Source organism: Natrix helvetica (genome assembly GCF_964273705.1).
Source record: "Natrix helvetica genome assembly, chromosome: 1".
Lineage (NCBI taxonomy): Eukaryota > Metazoa > Chordata > Lepidosauria > Squamata > Natricidae > Natrix > Natrix helvetica.
The window spans coordinates 232979992-232998290 of NC_138548.1; the positions used below are offsets into that span (position 1 = coordinate 232979992).

General features: G+C 45.0%; 1 protein-coding gene across 10 annotated transcripts in view; it reads left to right on the top strand.

The window, feature by feature from the left end:
- The first annotated feature begins 602 nt into the window (after positions 1-602).
- Positions 603-18299, top strand: part of AXIN2 (axin 2) — a 57174-nt gene continuing 39477 nt past the window's right edge. Inside the window, exons 1-3 of one of the 10 annotated variants that reach the window (XM_081938091.1) lie at positions 603-738; positions 4173-5131; positions 16697-16837. In XM_081938091.1, coding sequence (XP_081794217.1) covers positions 4308-5131; positions 16697-16837 — 965 coding nt within the window. In that variant the 5' untranslated portion in view covers positions 603-738; positions 4173-4307. The other 9 variants (XM_081938084.1, XM_081938085.1, XM_081938089.1 and 6 more) reach the window with 9 other exon arrangements.

An 18299-nucleotide genomic window follows, 5' to 3' on the forward strand; every position in this document is an offset into this window, starting at 1 on the left:
TAAGTTAAAGCAGTTAAGCAGTTAAAATGTAAAATTCCATGAATTTTCACATCGATTTAAACCTCTCTGTGTGTGTGAATTCATAAAGGTATGAATTGTGAGACAAATCGATTGGAATCATGTTTTGATGCACACTGTGGCACTACTAGAACTCCACATCAAGTTCAAAAGTTTTGGATTCCTGTTTTCTGGGACGGCCCATAAAATAGTTAAAAACCCCTAAAAGACCTAGACTTTGCAAGGAGGTGGATTGGCCTGAAATGTGCACGCCAGATCCAGTGCCTAATTAGAACCTTTTGTCTAAAGCCCTTTCTAAAGCATTCCGTGTCTGTTTAATATTTAACATATGGGGGGGGGGGTTAAACAGAGTTTTGTTGGTGTGCCAGTTCTATTACAATCAGAGATTGTTTAGTTGGGATGCAGAATAAAAAAAGAAATAAAAGGAAGAGACTTATTTTCTTTCTAGGATGAACTCAAGAAGAAGAAGAGGAGGAGGCAGCAGCTGCGGGGGTTTAGTTGTGATGCAGAATAAAAAGTAAAATAAAAGGGAAAGGGTTACTTTCTAAGATGAAGCCAGGAGGAGGAGGAAGAGAAGGAAAAGAAGGAGGGGCTGTGGAGGGGCTACATTGCAAAAATGATGGCAGCCTCCCTCTTTGATTGTTGACTACCCCCCCCCTCCATCCACCCACGCCCCCTCCTCTGCAAAAGAGCAATACAGCCATTGCTGGGCATTGTACGGTAAAAGAAAAGGAAGAGAGTTCAAACAGCAATTGATCTTTATCTCATGGGGGAAAGGGGGGGGCGCGGGGGGGAGGAAGGAGAGTTTGGAAAGAAAGGGTTGAGTTGATTGGGCAATAAAAGGGTTAAAGGCAGGGAGTGGAGCTGGCAGAACCGGGAGGAGGGAATGCTGCCTGTCCCTTTAAGGTTCCTGCAGCACGGAGAGAATTGCAGGCATAATACGATTGGGGCGGCAGGATCACTTACTTCTGACGTTCCAAAGCCTGGGGGAGTTGGCTAGAGATTGTTTCCCTTTGATAAGGTCCTGGCAACTTAGTAACAACTCGAGAGGCAATAATATTCATCATCGGAGTCTCAAACCTTCGGCACCAACGTACCCACTAAAACCCTACGTCTCCGCGAGAAGGAGGGGGAAATCCCCCCCCCCCCAAACCCTCATTATTAGCTCTTTAGTTCGGGCTTAAAGCTCCGGATGTTTAGGCCAGCATCTTTGCCGATCCTGCGATCTGAAGAATTGCGTGGCCTTTTATTTTCGGCTTCTTATTTTCTCTCTCTCTCTCTCTCTCTCTCCCACTCTCTTTCCCCCACCCCCTAAAAAAGAGGGGAGAGAGAGAGAGAGGAAGGTGTTGCAGAAAAAGACGCTTATCTCCCTTGCAGGACCGTTCTCTCGGTTGTTCACTTTGATGTGCACAGTTAAACCCACAGCTCAGTGTTTGTTGAAATAGCCCGGAGGACATTTGGTGCAAGGAATGACTGCTTGAAACAGGACCTGGGTTGAAAAGAAAGGGGGGCGGGTGGGGGGTCAGGAGAAGAAGTGGGGGAGGGGTCAGGTCTTTTGATTCTCACCCCCCCTTCTCCCCGCTCCTTTACAACTCTCGCTCTCTTTCCGCTGATATATTTTGAGCAACGTCCTAGCCCCCCCCAGCCCCCCTTGCTCCCCCCTTTTTTACTCTCAGATGCTGTTGAGGAGGTGGGCGATAGGGAGGAATCAACGTAGCGTTGCGGATTACTTTCCCCCCTTCCCCTATGAGAAGGTCTCGGGGAGGTAGATTTTGAGCCTGGGGGAGGGAGGGAGGGAGGGAGGAGCCCCCCTCGCTGTTTGGAAGGAAGTGCCCAGGCGCCCGCTTTAACGGAGGGGGGCGGGAGAAAGCGCCCCACCAACCAACTCCGAGATCAATGGTAAGTTGCGAAAGAATGTGTGTAATTCCTTCGCCCCTCCCCCCCCGCCCGGTTGCTTTGATGTTTTCTTGGCTGGAGCTTTGAAGTTGTTCGGAGAAGCTGTTTTGCGCCTTCGTTATGAGTAAGCAGAGCTAGGGGGGGGAAAAGGGAGAGCTGGGTCTGTACGAACCACAGCAGCCACTGAGCTGTGTGTGTGTGTGTGAGAGAGAGAGAGCTTAAGGGGGAGGCATCTGTTGGGGAAGGAATGGGTCTTTTCACAGACCTCCCCCCCCCCGCATAAACATCCCGGTAAAGTAGGGAGGAGTTTTGCCTTTGTTTTCCAGCAATGTTTTGTGACTTGGGAAGGAGGTAGAGACCCAGGGATGGCTTCGGTTGGTAGGTAGGCGAAGGATGCCTTGGCTGCCAGTCCCTCCTCCCGCACCTCTTCGCGTACACCCCTCCCACTTCTGTCAGCACCCTCGGTGAACTCCAAAGAGGCGCAGCGTGCTGACTTTGGGGTCAGTTGTTACCCAGGACTTGGAGAAGGCGGCCGGGGAAAGGTTTTCCTCTTCTCTCGTTCCTTTCTCTCTCGCTAGCTCTCTCTCTCTTTCTTTTTCCCCTTCTCTCTCTCTCTCTCTTCCCCCCCTCCCCAGTTCCTGAGATATCTCAGCAGATCTGCTTACAACCTCCCCCCCTTCCCATCAATCGCCATTTCTGGATATTTTTCCTTTAATGTTTCCCCTCCCTCTGCGGGATGATTCTCTGGGGGTATGGGCTGCCCTGTCGCCGTCTCCTCCTCCTCCTCAAAATCTATTTAATTTGTGTTTTAAACAATCGCCTTGGTGCCCACCGCCTCTTGGATGGAGTGCTTGTCTAAGTGGGGGAAGGCTCGAGGATTCTAACAGCCTGGTCTGGAATGTCTGCTCTTGTTCAGGTATCTTCCAGGACATCCTCCTCTTCCCTCCTCCCCCTCCCCCTCCTCCCTTTGAAGCAGCTTTTGAACTTTCTTAAAGAAAAGTTGAGGCGAGCAGGAAACCATCCAGGGAACTTTTTAATGTGTTTATACGCTCTAGGCTATGGGTGGAAGAGGTTGGTGGAAGCCTGGCATTGGGAAGGCAGCTCATTTACTGGAGTTTGCAGCTCTTTGCAGTTGTTTGACGGAGTAGCAGCTTCCCCCCCCCCTCTCTTTTCTTTCCTGGATTGGGTGGTGGTGAGCTGGTAAAGAACTTTGGATGCCCATCCGTTGCTCTGCTGCCAGAGGAGTAGAGACCACAGCCTTCTCGCTGTAGAGTTGCATGATGTATTCTTGTTGTTTTTAATAGAGCTTTGTCGCATGAAACGGGACCAATGTATGATAAAGGTAGGGATAGCAATGGGGGGTGGTGGTGGTGGGAGAAATTACATGTCAACAGTATACTTGAACCGAGCATGGCTCTTTTTGAAGGCAATGCGCAACTGGTAAGAAAGTCTTGGTTTTCAACACTAGGCTGGTCAAAAACTGTCTTTGTCTTTCCAGCTTCTTTTCAAACACACACACACACACACACACACACACACGGGGTCTCAGGGTACAATTCAGAGGAGCATCCAGCATTGTGCTTGCTTAGGAGGGTTTCTGGTGATCCTAATCTAAACGTTTCAGGAGTTGAAAGGTTGGGGGGGGGGAGAAGAAGAGAGAGTGAAATGGAAACCAGATGCTGAGGAAAGCACGTTTTGTTCTTTTGCCGTGAGTTATCTAGGAGAGGGAGAGAGAGAGAGAGAGAGAGAGAGAGAAAGAGGCAAAAGCTGAAGGAATGTTTTTTTTTTTTTTTTTGCTGCAAAATGGGTTTGAATGGCATGGGGAGATCTAAGATTATCCCTGGGACTCCTCAGATGTTATCATAAGTAGGAGAGGGGCGTTGGGGGTGGTGGTGGAGGGAAGCCCTTTGCGATGTTTTTCTTTGTGCATGTTGAGACTGTATAGAGGCAGTGCAATAAGGGGAGCCCACCCCCCACCCTGAAAAAAAGTACTTTTCTTGTTTTTGTTCCCACCCCCTCCTCAAACACCCCCCCCGCCTAGGAGAGTTAAAAGTGTGCCCAGAGTTCAGTCTTCCTCTTTGAAAAGCGCATTTGATACTTTTGATTAGTGCTGCAGATAGCTGTGGTTGCCTCTTTATTTTAATGTGAAGAGTTGAAAAGCCTGTTTACTTTTTTGTCTTTGATGTTGCTTGGATCTGGTTTTGATTAGATCAATACTTCTCCCCCCCTCTTTTCTTTTTTTTTCCTTCTTCTTTAAGAGAGAAGACTCTGAGGATCCCCTGCTGACTTGAGAAAGAAAAGAGAGAGAGAGAGAGAGGCACACAGATTGCTGAGGAACTTAAAAAGGAGAGGGGGAAAAAAGAGAGCTCTACCAGAAGGAATTCCCGGGAACCATGAGCAGCGCGGCATTGCTGACTCACCTCCCAGACCCCAGCAGCAGCTTCAGGGAAGATGCCCCACGCCCCCCTGTACCAGGGGAAGAAGGAGAGACACCATGCCATCTGGCTGCCAGTTTCTTTGCCCTAAAAAACCAAAGCTTCAAGGCCATGTCTGTTTCTTCCACGCCCAGGAGGAATGAGGATGGTCTTGGGGAGCCAGAAGGCAGCGCATCTCCCAATTCCCCTCTAGCCCGATGGACCAAATCCTTGCATTCTTTACTAGGCGATCAAGATGGTGCTTACCTCTTTCGGACCTTCCTGGAAAGGGAGAAGTGTGTGGATACTTTAGACTTTTGGTTTGCCTGCAATGGCTTCAGGCAGATGGACCTTAAGGATGCCAAAACTTTAAGAGTTGCCAAAGCTATCTACAAAAGGTACATTGAGAACAACGGCATTGTCTCCAAGCAACTCAAGCCTGCCACCAAGACCTACATACGGGATAATATCAAGAAGCAGCAGATCGATTCGGTGATGTTTGATCAGGCACAGACTGAGATCCAGACTGTGATGGAGGAAAATGCTTACCAGATGTTTTTGACTTCTGATATATACCTCGAATATGTAAGGAGTGGGGGAGAAAACCCTGCTTACATGAACAGCAATGGACTGGGCAGCTTGAAAGTGGATTGTGGCTATCTCCCCACCTTGAATGAAGAAGAGGAATGGAGCTGTGCTGACCTTAAAAACAAACTTTTGCCCTCCATACTTGGACTGTCCAGTAAGACCTTGAGGGCTACAGCCAGTGTCCGAGCTACAGAAACTGTGGAAAATGGGTTCAGGTAAGAGCAATAGATTCCATTTATTATGGGAGGGTGTTAAGTGGTTACAGTGTGTTGCAAAAGGAGTGTGTAGATGAATGTTGTGTTCCTGGTTTAAGTCAAATTTGGCAAAGAGAGACTTTTATTTTTTGAAGCTTCCCAATTTTGGCATTTATTTCTTGCTGGAGGGGAGGGCTGCCTTTTTCCCTAATAAAAAAAAAAGGAGTACGTTGTGGTTCTTAAGACCCACCAGTTCTAAACCTCTTTTAGACATCAAAAAGGAACTTCAAAGGGCTCTTGTGCTTTGAGACATGCATTAATTGTTACCACTTTAAACCACATTAAGAGGAACTGGGAAGAGCACCATCTAGGCATGTGAATGAGTAATGAAATACTAGTTTGCCAACTTCATCCCTAGCTGGTGTTGAAATATGTGGATTACATGTAGAAAATGGAGAGCAATTATGCGATGATGGAACTAGAAAATCCATATTATTATTGAGATAACCTGTAAAACTGAACCAAGTTGACTTCAAGAAGATGATGACTCCACACAGGTACTTCCATAAGGAATATCAGGTAGTAGCTTGATAAATGAATATTAGCCGAATAAATAGGATTTCTTAAGCCAAACAAAACAAGCTTAGCTAAAGGGATGGCTCCAGGTACAGGATATTAGTAAGGGCAAGGGTCAGAGATGAACTGTGTGCTCCAGGTTCAAAGGAAGCTGCTTGATACCAACTTAAAAGTGTTGGTCCTTTGAGTTGGCTGCTTGTCTATTCCAACTAATAGCAGCTCTTCTTGCAGAATTCAGATACAGTTTTCTACTTGGAAAGGAAGAAGTCAGGATTTCAACCTAGGGCTGTTGTTTTCTCTGTGTGAAGCATTGTGCTCGTATTGTGGAGCTTTCCCCACATGCATGGCATGTAGTCTTCATTTGAAGGTTGCTCCCCCCCCCCTTTCAACATTGTCTTTGGTAAGCTCAAGAGAATGATGTGTGCTTTCCTTCGGTAGCATTGGCTGCTGAAAGTGGGGCAGGAATAGTGGTTCATCACCCCAAGTGGCATCATCATCATCATATTCTCTTTCTGTCATGCAGAGTAACATGCTCTTCTATGATCTTATTTTCCTTATTCCCCCTCCCCCCTTTTGCCTTCATAAATCAGAATTAGTTGCATATAAAACGGTAGAGCAGAAGGACCTTCTCTCTCCCTCTCTCTCTCCCTCTTCTGTCTTGCTTTGGGAGTTTCTAAATCTGGTAAGTATTTGACATCTGGTTTACAGGAATTTTGTGAGTGTTTCTGTGATTCATGGACATCAAAGGACTTCAGGCATCTTCTCTTTTTTCAGCTTGTACCGACCATGGCCTGCCTCTAAGAGGAGGGATCTTGAACTGCATCCGTTGTGGGGTGTTTTTTTCTTCTTTTTTTTCTTGACTTTTAGCAAAAGGGACTATTTGGTCTTTTCTAGGGATAGGACTGGCAAGGCAGCTGATTCTAATCCAGCTTTCACTCACAGCAATATAAATCTGGAGCAGCTCCAGATGTATAAGGAACGGTTTACAGTTGTTGGCTGTGTACATGACATCCATGTATGACATATTTGTTTCATCTGTTTGATGGGAATGTGCACGCTATTCCGCTGCCTGAAGACTCAATAGGTTTTTCTTATGGTACCAGCTCTGCAGTAGTTCACATCTGCTGTGACAGTGAACTTGAGCATGGAGATAATGATCGCTTAGATATATTTATTTTTCTTGGCTTAAGATAAAGACTGTAAAAGGGCATTCTTTGCCACTGGAACTCCAGAAAAAATATATTTTAATATTCAATTATTTAGTGATTCTAGAAGAGGATTCCCCCCCCCCCCCGGTTAATCAAACTTTACTTGTACATACAGCCTCGTCTCTTATCATGAATATGTTGATGGTATTTTATAGGGAACTCCTTTACAGCTTTTACATTAAGTAAACTGTTTGATAATCTTCAAAGAGGCATGGAATAAGGTTTGGGGCCTGTCTTCTCTGCATAACTAAGCAGAGAGTAGAATTTGAACTTGAGTTCTAGTATTATCACTACCCCAGGCTTAGTGTGTGATCTTGGGCACACCAGCCCATCCATTCTCAGACTAATTTTTTTTCTGCTATGAAATTGAAATATGACTCTGTAGCTATGTAAGAATTGTTGAGTACTTTTGTTGGAAGTGTCAGATCCGGTAGCAGTTTCTAGACTGAGCTCTTACAGTTACATATTGCCCTAGGAAGCAAGCTCAAACTTTGGTTTATTTCAGTTTTTTCCCCCCTTTGGTCTAGAGGTCATCAAATCCTATTTTAACCAATATAAAAATCCTGGTTTTCCCCCAAATTGGAAAAAGAACCGCTATTATACATATCTAATTTAGTTCCTGCTAATGCAACAGTTTAACAGATAGTTATGGAGATTTGGTGTATACCCCCACCCCTGCAACTAGCCTACAACTATAATGCATAATTAACATACAACACTCATCTGATTTGTGTGTTAAACGTATCTATATCTGCTTAATGACTTTTGAGGCAAGAAAGCTGTTTCAAGGTTGGTCCAACTGGCTATTCACACATGCAAGATGCTGCTCTCTGGCATGTGGACTTGAAGACAAGTTACTTTGAAATTTGTGACTTTAAGCCCCATGCAATGAAACTAAAAATGAATGTCTATGTTGTGTTCTGAATGTATAATGTGCCAGTTCATGGGCCCAGATCTGTCTTTCTACTGTATATAGACAATAAGACAAGTTCTGAGTGAAGCTAGTTTTACTGCTGAATAAGCTGGATCTGGCAGATAGGTCTTCATTGATCAAAAGTGCTGCTGGTTGGCACTTATTGTATGAGAAATAATTATTAACTGAAACTAACTTGTATCCACAGTTAAATGACACCACGGCAAGGCCTTGCATGTGCAACCACGCCTTCTTCTCATCGGTTTTTTGGGGAGAAGAGGAGGCAAGTTATTATACCAGTTTCCTATAAAGTTATAAATACTGCACTGCCAGCATTAAATAATCATACATGCCTCTACCTAGAAGGACACACCGATTTTCACAGGCTGATTTAGCAGTTTCTTGACAAAGCATGCCATAAGTTTGGGTTTTCAAGTTCGTGTGTCATCAACTAGATGCCATTTTGCTTTCTCCATCCCCAATCTGTATATCCCCGTGAATTGAAAATTGGCTACAATTTCTCAGCACCTTTTTGCTTTGGCTGAAAAGGAAGCTTTTTTATAAAGCAGGAAGGAAAAATGGAAAGGAAAAAAATGAAGAAGAAAAAGGAGTTTTTATTAAGGCTCAATGTAAACGCTTTGAAGGGATTCATCTCTTGAATTTCCTCTGCAGTTCACATCCGTTTGTAGCTTAGTACATGGAAGGTCATCTTAAGTAATAGCTTATGTTCTATCTAGAAAGAGTGCATAAAAGGGTAACAAAGATGATTTGGGGGATGGAGGCTAAAACAGATGAAGAATGGTTGCAGGAATAGGGTGTGTTTAGTCTAGTGAAAAGAAGGACTAGGGGGGAAACAAAACAGTAGTGTTCCAATATTTGAGGGATTGCCACAAAGAAGAGAGAATCAACCTATTCTCCAAGCATCAGAAGGTTGGACAAGAAGCAATGTATGGGAACTGATCTAGGAGAGAAGCAACCTAGAACTAAGGAGAAATTTCCTAATAGAACAATTACCCAGTGGAACAGCTTCCCTTCAGAAGGTCTGGGTGCTCCATCAGTGGAGGCTTTTAAGAAAAAACTGGATAACGACTTGCCTGGAATGGTATAGGGTTTTCTGCTTGAACATGAAGTAGGACTAGAAGACCTCCAAGGTCCCTTCCAATTTTGTTATTCTGTTAATGGTCCTCTTTGATGATGATGAGAAGCTACTACCTGCTCCTTGAAAATATTTCCCACCATTCTGTCTTAAAGCGATGGAGCTCTTGTTGGCCTTGAAGAAGGATAGGATGGAGATCCCTACACACAGGAGTTACAAGATACCTTGATGAGATTTGGTTGCAATTAAGGTATTAGTGTGGTCAAAATCACCCCCCCCATTTTTCAAAGTAACTATGAAACCATCTTTAATTGGTTTACTTATTGTATGTTAGGCTCGCAAGGGCAAATCTTGGGTTTCCCCTCCCTCCTGTTTTAATGTGATAATTCTGTGTGAAGACTTCTCCATCCACTTTGCTGAAATCCTGAGAAAAAAAAGTTGTGAGCTAAGTGTCCCAGGGATTTATAAAACTCTTCTTCGATGGTGCTTACCATTCCTGTTGAACTTCAAAGCAATAGTTGTGAAGCTCTTTCTTGTCGAAAATGATGAACTCTCTCAAAGTGACTGCTTACACTACTGAAGAGGCTCTTCTTAACCCTCCCATAGGAGATGCATTGTAAACATAACTTCCAGTGGTTGCTGCGCTGGCATGTTTCACATTTCGTGTGCTTGAAAAGAAAAGGCCTGTAGGACCCCCCACCCCACCCCACCCCCGAAAGAGCCCCGGCTGGTTCTGTACAGATGGTGAGCATCTTGAAACCAGATACTTTACAACAACAAGCTCTGATGGGCCTGGGTTGTGTTAAAACAAGACATGAAACAGTTCCAAGGAGAGCAATAAAAGGTAAAAAGGCTTCAATTGCCCCCTTTCCCTAAAAATAATAACAATAATAAAAAGTAACACCATTAACAGTGTACTGAAAGTTGAAATTTCAGAAGCAGAGATGCCTTATCAGGAGACTCACCTTTGCTTTTAAGGGTAGAATTGCCATTCCTTCCCATCCTCCCAGTAAAAAAAAATCCCTGTTAAAAAACAAACAAATAAATAAATCAAACTCTTCTCCATTTGTCTTGCTTAGCATCTTCCTTCCTTCCTTCCTTCCTTCCTTCCTTCCTTCCTTCCTTCCTTCCTTCCTCCCTCCCTCCCTCCCTCCCTCCCTCCCTCCCTCATCTTTTAGATACAGTATCTTGAGCTTCCCACTAAACAAAACTCTTGGTGCATTTTGGGAATGAATGCAGTCCCAGATGTGCAGATATAGCTCCTTCTCTGGCAGTGCTGCCTCTTTGCAAAGGTCAGCTTGAGATAGAGAAAGTTCACCCCTACTCTTGGCCAATGCTCCTTGAAGAGGTGGGCTGCCCCTTTACCTTTTCCTTCCTATCCCTCCCCAACCCTCTCCTTTACAAAGGTCCCCAGTGAAATGGAGGAATGCAACAGACAGGAGAGAAGAAGGGACATGAAGCTTATGAGCAAAAGTGAGCAAAGGCTACCTAGGAAGGGGGAAAGGGGACAATAGGAGTCACACGGAAATATAGTAAAGGGGCTGGAATATTAGAGGGTGAAATGATGTTTTCCGTTAAAGATGCCAGGCTGTCTACTTAAATCTGCTACTCTCTACAAGTGGCTTGAGGGGATTGTTTTTTTTTAAAAAAATAATTTAAAAAGGACACCCTTGCAGAAGTGAATTTCTTCTCTGCCCACCCTGCCTTCCAAGCTCCTTGAGCGGAACTCTTGATTAGAACAAGGGATTTTGAACCTGGGACAACATGTGTTGTAGCCAGCCTATTCTCTCTCCAGTGAAAAAGAGTTACCAAGCTGAGTTTCTTCCGGATGAGGGATGTGGTCTGGACCCTCTGAGAAACTCTGCTGTGGAATGTTCTGGAAGTGGTGTACATTTGACAGCCGGGATGGAGTGGGAGTTGGGGGGTGCCCTTTCATTCATTTTTCAGTATTTTTATGGAACAGGCATCTGGAACAAGGGGTGACTGCTTCAAATAAGGAACATCTGGTAAACTTCAGCTTGGATTCCAGGCTTTTAAGAACTGAAGAGTTAAAGGTGTTGTTGTCAGTGAGGAAGAGCTGCTGAGACCTTCGTCTCTCCCAATTCTGAAAATTTTTGTATGTGGTGTTGCCATCTTGTTCCCAGCTTTGAAGTCTTCTATGTTTATCCAATGCTGGTTACCCTATATGTAAACATCTCCCCCCTTGTAGTCTTGTTTTATTCCTCTTTATCGTTTTCTTGAGGATTGCTAAGTTGGGGTCATGACGTTTATCTATTTCTATGGTTTTGTTGTATCTCAGCCCGAATCACTTTGGCTGAGATGGGTGGTCATACAAATTTGACAAATAAATAAATTACTCAGACTACTAGTGTGACAAAGGGGACGCTTTGTCAGTGGCTAAGATACTGAGCTGGTCGATCAGAAAGGTTGGCAGTTCGGTGTTTGAATCCCTAGTGCTGCATAACGGAGTGAGCTCCCGTTACTTGTCCCAGATTCTGCCAACCTAGCAGTTCGAAAGCATGTAAAAATGCAAGTAGAAAAATAGGAACCACCTTTGGTGGGAAGGTAATAGCCGTTTAGTCATGCCGGCCACATGATCACGGAGACGTCTTCGGACAGTGCTGACTCTTCGGCTTTGAAACGGAGATGAGCACCACCCCCTAGAGTTGGGAACCACTAGCACATATGTGCGAGGGGAACCTTTACCTTTACTAGTATGACAGTGCCTATAATTCTTGATTTACAACCATTTGCTTAGTGACTGTTCAAAGTTACAATGACACTGAAAAACCTATGATCATTTTTCACACAATCATCACATCCCTCATGGTCATGGGATCAAAATTCAGATGTCTGTCTCATATTTATGACAGTTGCAGTGTCCTGGGGTCATGGGATCACCTTTTGCAACCTTCTGACAAGCAAAGTCAATGCGGAAGCTAGGCTCACTTAACAACCGTGTTATTAACTTAACAACTACTGTGATTTGCTTAACTGTTTGAAGAAAGGTCATAAAATGGGGCAAAACTCAACCAACTTGCTTAGCAATGGAAATTTTGAGCTGAATTGTGGTCATAAGTCAAGGACTACCTGTATCCTGTTGCTATCCCAAATTGAGCTGGCAGGATGATCCATAATAATAAAAAAAGAAAGAAACAAGAAATATCTTTTAGTGTGCTTACCACACATAAAGAAGAAACTTTTGTGCATTTCTCCTTAAGATCATAGATCAATGAGCAAAGATTGCTCTTCAAATCGGATTCCTGCTATCCCATTAGACCTCCTTGCCTTTAGAGGCCCTCTGCTTTCTCCTCTGAAATCAGATGCTCATTGGCTGATTTTGAAGCCATAGCCTTTCTATCAAGGTGACAGGGCAGACAATAACCCTAAAATATTGTGGGTGTGCTTACCACTAATTCCCAGTATTCATCAGATTTCCCAAGCGCATTGTATTAGTCTGTCTAGAGTTCAGTGGTGGGTTCCAGATCCTGTTGCAACAGGTATGGTGCAATGGCGGCTGGTGGCCACCACATGAAAGCGCACACGTCCTTACCTCCTGCGACGCTCCAGCTGCTCGGCGGAGCATTGCGCAGGCGCCATAGGCTCCATGCATGTGCGCGGAAGTGCCAAAGAGCTCAAATACAGGTAAGGACGGCGGGCAGGCCCTCCGGAGCACCGTACCGGAACGGTACCTAGTGCTCCCGGCAGGCACCGGGACGCCTGTACTAGGACGTACCGCCTGCAACCCACCACTGCTAGAGTTCCTGTAATGTACTGTAGGTTTACAATGAATCCTATTATAAATTGGAGGCAGAAGGGAGTCTGGTGTCTTTCTTTAAGGTCATGCTATGAGCTTGTAGCCCTGATAAAATTTTAGGAATGTCAATTCATCTCTTTAAGGGTGATGCTCATTTGCCCCATGTCCAGTGGTGGGCTGCTGCCGGTTTGGACCGGTTCGGGTGAACCAGTAGTTCCAACAGTCAGCTGGCCCCGCCCCTCCCCTATCCCGTCCTATATTTCCTTCTTTCTGGCTCAGCTGATTCACGCAGTACAGCTGATTTCTGTGCCTCTGCTGTTCTACTTACCAGGGCTGCCTTAGAAGATAAGCAGCTGAGCTTCAGATTGCTGTATTTTGAACACTGCGCACAAGCGCATTAGGTGTGCACACGCTCACCGAACTGGTTGTTAAACTGGTTGCAGCCCACCACTGCCCATGTCAACCCTTTCTGCTTCCTTTTTCATGAAGAAGAAGTAAGAATATGAACATTCAATGTTTTAGTGGGAAAGTAGTTGAGTATATATTGAGCCACGGTGGCGCAGTGGTTAGAGTGCAGAACTGCAGGCTACTTCTGCTGACTACTGGCTGCCTGCAATTTGGCAGTTCAAATCTCACCAGGCTCAAGATTGACTCAGCTGGGGTGGGCAAAATGAGGACCCAGATTGTTTGGGGAGGGGAGATGCTGACTCTGTAATCCACTTAGAGAGGGCTGTAGAGCACTGTGAAGTGGTATATAAGTCTAAGTGCTATTGCTATTGCTATTTGGTGGGGTGCGGGTGAATACCATGACCAAAATGGAAATGTTATATACAGGTAGTCCTCAACTTACAAACATTCATTTAGGGACTCTTTAAAGATACAATGGCACTGAAAAAAATGCTGTATGGCTGTTCTTCACACTTTCCTTGCAGTATCCCCATGGTCACATGATCTGAATTTGGACTCTTGGCAATTGCTTCATATTAATGACAGCTGCAGTGCCTTGGGGTCAGTGACGTGCAGTCAGGTGAGGCAAGTGAGGCACAGCCTCACCACTCTCACCATGAAAAAAAAAAAGTAAAAGGAAAAATCTGAGCTAGTTGCTGCCTCACCGTGGATGACTCTGCTTAACTGTTAAAAAAAGCCGGAAAAGGTACATGTGGGTTGGAGGGAGGGGGAGGAATTCAAACTTCATCCTCCTGGTGCTGTGCAGGGCTTTGGGCAAAGGCTGGAGGGAAGGACCCTGGCTCGCTTGTGCTCTCCATCCCCAAGAGTAGTTTGATTGCAGGCAGAGCCACATTGTGGGGCCAGTGTGTGTGCTACAGCATGGCTCTTTGCCTGGCTTCCTGCCTCCTCCTGTGGTCTCCTCACTGGTGCTCTCCCTCCCCAAGTGTAGTGACTTCCTCCCCAGGCCCCCATTCATTTCTCTCTCTCACACACACAGCTGGATAAAACTATATAAAAATCTAGCCCAGCTTCACTGATTACAAGTTTGAAAAGGCAACGTGGCTCCGCCTGCAATCAAACTACACTTGGGGAGAGAGAGCACAAGCGAGCACTGAGGAGACCACAGGAGGAGGCAGGAAGCCAGGCAAAGAGCCATGCTGTAGTACACACACTTCCCCCCAGCCTCTTTCTTTTGGAAGGCTCAGATCGGCTCCCCTCCGGCTTCTCTGCCTCTCCTCTCACCCCAGCCTGCCAGCAGGAGGTGGTGGGTGGGCTTTATTGTGTTTCAGGCATTTCCCACCCAGACAGCAGGCTGCATTTGCAATGGTGGAGGTGTTTGGGAAAGGCAGCAGGGGAATGGGGGGGATGGCAGAGGAGCTGCTTTCAAGCCACTGGAAAAGATATCCAATCCAACTTTTGTGTGTGTGTGTGTGGGTTTGTTTGAGAGTGAGTGAGAGAGGGAAGGGGTAGGAGAGATAGTCCAATCAAACTTCTGTGTGTGTGTGTGTGTGTGTGTGTGTGTGTTTGAGAGAGGGGGAGGAAGGGAGAGAGGGAGGAAGGAGGGGAAGGAGAAGAAAAAGAAAAAGAAAGAAGGAGCAAAGGAGAAAAACAAATGCTGTCGCTTTAAATTGGAACTGAGCATGCCTGGCTGTGGAATTCTGGGAGTTGAAGTCCACAAGTCTAAAAATATTTGAAACCCAGCACTGTGTCAGTGCCTCACCAGTCATAAACCTCACCGCACGTCACTGCTTGGGGTCATGTGATTAGGTTTTTTGAACCTGACAAGCAAAGTCAATGGGGGAAGCTAGATTACTTAACACAATGGTATTATTAACAACTGCAATGATTCACTTAACAACTACGGCAAGAAAAAGTTGTAAAATGGGCTAAATTTCACTAACAACTGTCTTGCTTAACAACAGAAATTTTGGGCTCAATTGCTGTCGTACGTTGAGGACTATCTGCAGTGAAGGGGGATTATTAAGGGATAGGCCGAGGGTAGATGTCTTGATAACTTTTTGGACAATTGTGAACACTGATTGGTGAGAGAACCAGTGCCATAAATGTCAGGGAGAGGTTTGTAAGTATATTGTGTAGAGCAGGGTTGTCAAACTCAAGGTCTGGGGAGTGGATCCAGCCCACATGGTTGTTAGATCTGACCTGCAGAGCCGCCCTGGAAACAGTGAAGAACCGGCCCACGGTGCCTCTGCCAGCAAAAACGGAGCTCGGAAGGACCGCAGAGGGTTGCAGGAGGCTCTCGCAGCTGAAAACTGAGTTCACGAGGGCTCTGGGTAGCCCTCCAGAGCTCCATTTTCACTGGCAGAGGGTTGCAGGAGGCCATCACAGCTGAAAACGGAACTCGGGAACCCGTTTTTGATGGCAGAGTGCTCAGACCGCCACAGGCACCCCCAACACGAGTGACAAGCTGGCCACCCAGGCCCCCTAAAGTCAAACACAATGCTGATGTGGCCCTCAATGAAATCGAGTTTGACATCCCTGGTGTAGAGTGTCAGTTTTGCAAAATGCAATAGAGTTATAGCGTTTTTACTTCTAAAACAAAATTGCAGAGCACTTTTTCGTATGGCAAATGTGAGAAATAAACAGAGATCTTCTCGTGCGCAGTTGGGCTTTGTCCTAGTTAAGCAGGCTTAGCATTCATGAATGCAACCTCTGCTTGCTTAACTAGGACAAAGTCCAACTGTTCACAAAAAGATCTTATTTCAGGGTAGATAGAGATGGGGTTATGCTTAAAAAAAGGTATTGAAAGGCTTACTTTTATCGATGGCTCCCTTGTCCACTCTACCTAGACCTGGGGTGTCCAACCCTGGCACCTTTAAGACTTGTGGACTTCAACTCCCAGAATTCCTCAGCCAACATGGCTGGTTGAGGAATTCTGGGAGTTGAAGTCCACAGTTCTTAAAGTTGTCAAGGTTGGACACCCCTGATGCAGATCATCTTTGAAAGAGCAAGACCTAGAAGGAGGGCAAGTGTGTAAATTGGTAAAACATAGACCAGGAAGCCAAAGGGTTAACGAAGCTCAGTAATATGACTAACTTACCTCAGAGGTTTTATGGTGAGATTAAGTTAAGAGTAGAGATACTTGAAGATAGCTCCTTGGAGGAAAGGCATGAAAGTTGGGTGACTCTTTTTCAAGCAGTTCAATAGTTGGTGCCTTGAAGTCATGGATAAGCAACCTGGTGCCCTTCAGAGGTCTGGGACTGAAGCTCCCACAATCCCGTAATTTGTGGCTGGAGTGAAGGAGAGATGAAGTCCAAAAACATTGTGAGAGCTCCAGATTCTCTATCCTTAATTTAAAATATCCTGTGAAGTCATTGAGACAGGCGACCTATGAAATTATGTGGGAAAGCTTAAAGCAGTGGGAAGAAAGATTAAACTGTGGTCCATCTTTAAGCACTTCTCATTTTCAAGAATTCCATGAAATCTGTGGGGGTTCCCCCCCCCTTCCAAGTGTTGGGAATGTTAGGTCTGTAGTTTTCCTGGAGTAACTGCTACCTTACTCTTTGGTCTCCTAAAGTTTGCATTTCCTGCATTCAAAGAGTAACAAGGTTCTGTTTTTGCTCATTTCTAGGTCCTTCAAGAGAAATGATCCAGTTAACCCATATCATGTGAATTCTGGGTATGTCTTTGCTCCTGCCACTAGTGCAAACGACAGCGAAATTTCTAGCGACGCTCTGACCGACGATTCCATGTCAATGACCGACAGCAGTGTGTAAGTACTTCCATCATTGGAATTGGGAGCGAAGTTTGTAATGGTTAAAGTTTTCTGGGCTGGCCTTCCTACTAAACGGAGCACACGGTTGGAACAGAATAGGATAGGCTGCAAAAGTGAGATTTGGTCTCCCCTGTTTTGATTGCTCGATAGGAATTATTCTTCCAAAGTCTCAGGAAAAAAAATCGCCTTGTCCTCCTGGAAAACCTACACAGTTTGTTTCTGCCCCGTGGAGCCTGTCTGTCAGTTGTCCCTTATTGGCTGTCTTGCTTCAGGTGTTTTTAGGGCTGTGTGTGCTATCATGAAATGATGACCGTGGTTAAAAAAATAAATTGCTTCCTTTAGGAAGTGCTCTGAGGCTATTGCTGCGCTTCCAAGTACAATTGATCTGAAAGGCAAGTGACCTCTTGTGCCAATGTTAGAATTAGAGGAGGCTTGGCCTGTTTTCTTTTAGTTTCCCTCTAGAAAGGGAATGGTGTCCTCTGCAAAAATCTTGACTAAGAAAGAAAGGAAGGAAGGAAGGAAGGAAGGAAGGAAGGAAGGAAGGAAGGAAAGAGAGATAGAAAGAGAAAGAAAGAAAGAAGGGAAAGAGAAAAAGAAAAGAAATGAAGAGAGAAAGAAAGGGAGGGAGGAAGAGAGAAAGAAAGAGAAAGAAAGAAGGGAAAGAGAAAAGAAATGAAGAGAGAAAGGAAGGAAGGGAGGAAGAGAGAAAAAAAGAAAGAGAAAGAATGAAAGAAAGAAGGGAAAGAAAAGAAAAGAAATGAAGAGAAAGAAAGGAAGAGAGGAAGAGAGAGAGAAAGAAAGAGAGAAAGAGAGAAAGAAAGAAAGAAAGAAAGAAAGAAAGAAAGAAAGAAAGAGACTCTTGGTCAGCCTTTATATAATTTATGGTGGTTAAACTGTATTACCATCTCTTTTCTCTCTTCCCTCCTCTTTTCTAAAATTGTGATCTCCATCCTGTTTCTGAATGAAGGCAGTGCTTTATTATTGAAATATTCCAGGATATTAGAAGGACATGGTACATTTTGCTGTTGAAAGAAGTTTTTAAAAGGTCGATTAGTTTTGCTGTAATTAAGGGTTTCTCTACTTCCTTTCGTTGAGTCAGCTGGTGCCCCGGGATTAAATCTAGAAACCCCCCCACCCCCCCGAGATGGACTGCAGAGTAAAGATCCCTTAGGTGGCCCTTGTAGGCACTCAGACAGTTTTGATAGTGTTCATGCTTCAGCCATTTAAAGGTGGTCCTCGACTTATGACCCCAATTGAGCCCAAAATTTCTGTTGCTAAGTGAAACATTAGTTAAGAGAATTTTGCCCCATTTTACAACCTTTCTTGCTATAGTTGTTAAGTGAATCACTGCAGTTAAGTTAGTGACACGGCTGTTAAGTGCAACTGCCTTCCCCGTCGACTTTGCTTGGCAGAAGTTCACAAAAGGCGATCCCGTGACCCGGAGGCACGGCATCCGTCA